Here is a 3,740-nt window from a genome sequence, read left to right as displayed (position 1 = left end):
CCTCCCAAGTAGCTGGGACCACAGGCGCCTGCCACAACGCCCGGCTATTTTTTGGTTGCAGCCGTCATTGTTGTTTGGCGGTCCGGGCTGGGGATTTGAACCCGCCACCTTAGGTGTACGTGGCTGGCGCCTTAGCCGGTTGAGCTATAGGTGCCGAGCCCTCATTTCTTAATAGTTTTGAACTCTCTCAATCTTTATAAAAAGGCACAAATTGGTGGCTGTCAACATTGAGTTTGTTGGGCTCTTTCTTTTTTTTTGTTAGACAAGAGTCTCATCATGTCACCCTCAGTAGAGTACTGTGGTGTCACAGCTCACAGCAAACTCAAATTCTTTGGGCTTAAGCGATTCTCCTGCCTCAACCTCCCAAGTAGCTGGGACTACAGGCATCTGCCACAGTGCTTGGCTATTTTTTGGCTGTAGCTGTCATTGCTGTTTGACAGGCCCAGGTGGCTGGGCCTGAACATGCCACCTCCAGTGTATGTGGCTGGCACCCTAGGCACTGAGCCTGTTGGGCTCTTTCTATTCCACTCAGTTCAACTCACAAATACCAAGTGCCTACTGTGTGCTAGACACTGGGATAGAAGCATGAACACATCATGAACTCATCTTCACGGAGCTGATCATCTGGTGTGATGAGCATTCCACAGAGCGAGCATCTGCAGGTGCATGACTGTGCCTATCAAGGAAGAGCCGGGGCCCCTGGGGTTCAGTTTAAGCTGAGACCCAAGTATGGGTTAGTCAAAGTCAGGGTGGGGTATTCCAGGCCAAGGGACTAAAATTTACCAAGGCCCCAAGGCTCGAAGAAGCCACCATGACATGCTCATGGAACTAAAGGAAGGACCTATTTGGCTGAAGGGCAGGGAGTGAGTGAGATGTAGGTGAAAGAAGACAGACTGGGGTCAGGTTCTAGAAAGTATTATGAGATATGATAAGGACATTATGTAGACATAATCTTTACTCTATACCAGGTATTTAAAAAGTTTTAGGATAAACACAAGCTCGTAGATGGACTTCATAAAGGGAAGGGGTACTTGGTCTCCTCAGCAGGCAAGGATTCCAGAAGTCGTAGTTCTCAGATCATACCGAGTGTCAGGAGGGTTACCATTTGCTACACACACATGGGAACCGGCACTGTGGTAAGTGGCCACTAGGCAAGCCTCCCTGCGGACAAGCAAGGCATGGACACAAAAGAAACAAAGCCATACTTGCCCCAAACTGGAAATTTAGAAAGACAACAGTTCTACTTTTAAAACTGAACATAAGAGTACAAGCTTCTTAAAAAGGTGAGGCCAAGACAGGTATCCAAGCAGCTGAATGTCTTTGTTCCCACCTGCACTACTTCACCCAATTTACTAAACTCACAGGGCAATTTCACTGCACACACAGGGACTTCAACAACTAGCTGGAGATTAAGGTCTATCATCCAAGATGGTACAAACGGAGAAGGTCTTTCAATCTTGGAAGACAGCAACAACTACGGTAAAGTGCACCTCCAGAGAGGGGAACACTCTCAAAGGAGCAGGAGATACACGTAAAAAGGCCAGTGCCACACTGGAGGCAGCTAACCAAGGCTGCACGGGCTGTGGCTGAGGGCACAAGCCCCGGATATCAGAAATCGTGGGACAAATCAGAGTGTGAGTTAACAGCAAATAAAATCCGTCCCAAAGCACCTATCTTCCTTGAAGGAAAAGGTGAGCAGAAGCAAGTAGTCATTTTGTCCAAAAAGACTTTCTCAGCTCTAATTACTCCCGATAGCTGTAATTTACAACTTTGGGTGGATAGAAATTGTCAGGATTCACACATTTTCAGACCAACAGCTGCCACTATTAGTGAGCAAATTGCCAAGTCTTCTGCATGGTGGTGGCTGGCTATCTGTAACACAGTCAGGTGACAAGTCAGAAGTGCAAAGAGATCAGCTGCACTGAGAGGGCCCCGTAGCTCCCACACCCTGTGAGGCTGACCACAGGACAACTGCCAAGAGATGAAAAATTACAACTGCCATTACAGAACTATTTCAACTTTTGTGAGGGGTACAGAATGATACATACCGTGCAAAGAAGGACGCCTCTTTTGGAATGTGAGAATTCCTGAAACACTGCTGTTCTTTCCTACAAAAATAAGGAAAAACAGGGCCTTACAACTCTAAGATAAATTCCAGCAAGGTGGGCTCAGATTTCCCTCTCTGCTATAACTATTTTTAGGCACAGAGAAGTTTGCCAGGAAAAAAGGAAGAAGTGGATTCTTCACATCTTTGATGACGACTCTATACTTAGAGGACCAGACTTCTGAGACTACAGTAAAGTTAGTGGGGCTCTGAGGACAAGACATTTCAATAAGACAATGCCAAGGTGAGCATGCCCTTCAGAACCAGCCAGGAAGAGAAGGGAAGGGTAAAGGCTGGAAGACACTTCATGTAGCATTCCAAACTCAAGAGTTTATACTAAACACACTCTACAAGCACTCTAAAGGGATAAAAAATTACCAGCCTTCCCTATAGGACACTTTTTTGAAACCCAATTTTTATAAAGATTAAAAATTTATAAAACTATATGTATTTTAATTACAGAAAAGTTATATTTAAGTTAAAGGAAGAAAGCAAAATTCATCCCACTTGGACTAAGTTGAAGCTGAAGAAACAAAAAATCACCCTACCACTAAAGGTGAACCCCACCCCAGGGACACCTTGATGCTTCCTGAGTCCCCTTTTTACACACAACATAACTAAGCATGCAGATCTTAGAAACAGGGCACCCTACGACATATTACTAACATCCTGTTATGTAGAAAGCACATGTCTTTTTAGGCCATAAATATCCAAAGACCACGTCCTCTCCCAGGTGAAACAGCATTTAGCTGAATGGACACACTGTCGTTTATGAGACCAACACACTACTATGGACAAGTGAGGCTGTCTCTTGCTATCAATGCTGAATGAAGATCTTTGTAGATACTCCCTTGGGTTAAATTCCTAAAAGCAGACTTGTTGGACTACAAGGTGAGCACACTGTAAGGTTTTTAGTGCTTACTTGCCAAGGTCAAACTCTGAGCATGGTGAAGCCATGGCACTCCAAGCACTTGAAACTTGGCCACATCTGTCTGTCAGCAACCAATAAAAAACACACACACACACATACACACACACACAACCAAATTACTAAAAATTGGGAATGAGAAAAAAAGCAAAGCCTCTCCTTCCCCTTTGGTGCAGCCACCGTGCGCTACAGTGCCTCCTCCTGCTCGTACTTGTGCATATGTCGTCACATGGCTGGAAGCCCAGGGCACACTCCGCTTAGTGCACTGGATTCAGCCACACCAACCACCACCACTACCACACTAACCACCACAACCACGCTAACCACCACCACTGCATAACCACCACCATGACCACCACACTAACCACCACCACTACCACACTAACCACCACCACTACCACACTAACCACCACCACTGCATAACCACTACCACCACTACACTAACTACCACCACTACCACACTAATCACCACCACTGCATAACCACCACCACTGCCACCACACTAACCACCACTGCCACCACACTAACCACCACCACCACACTAACCACCACCACTACACTAACTACCACCACTACCACACTAATCACCACCACTGCATAACCACCACCACTGCCATCACACTAACCACCACCACCACCACCACACTAACCACTACCACGACCACCACACTAACCACCATCACCACGACCACCACACTAACCACCATC

General features: G+C 46.2%; 1 protein-coding gene across 1 annotated transcript in view; it reads right to left on the bottom strand.

The window, feature by feature from the left end:
- The window catches only part of DDX31 (DEAD-box helicase 31), a 76,190-nt gene that overhangs the window by 47,514 nt on the left and 24,936 nt on the right, over positions 1 to 3,740 (bottom strand). The window contains exon 14 of the mRNA XM_023516200.1: positions 2,049 to 2,108. Within this exon, the coding sequence (XP_023371968.1) occupies positions 2,049 to 2,108 (60 nt within the window). The remainder of the gene's footprint in view (positions 1 to 2,048; positions 2,109 to 3,740) is intronic.

This window comes from Otolemur garnettii, unplaced genomic scaffold, assembly GCF_000181295.1.
Source record: "Otolemur garnettii isolate 467f Iridium unplaced genomic scaffold, OtoGar3 scaffold00087, whole genome shotgun sequence".
Lineage (NCBI taxonomy): Eukaryota > Metazoa > Chordata > Mammalia > Primates > Galagidae > Otolemur > Otolemur garnettii.
Note: the sequence above shows the minus strand (reverse complement) of the source record. Positions and strands in the feature narration are given on the sequence as shown.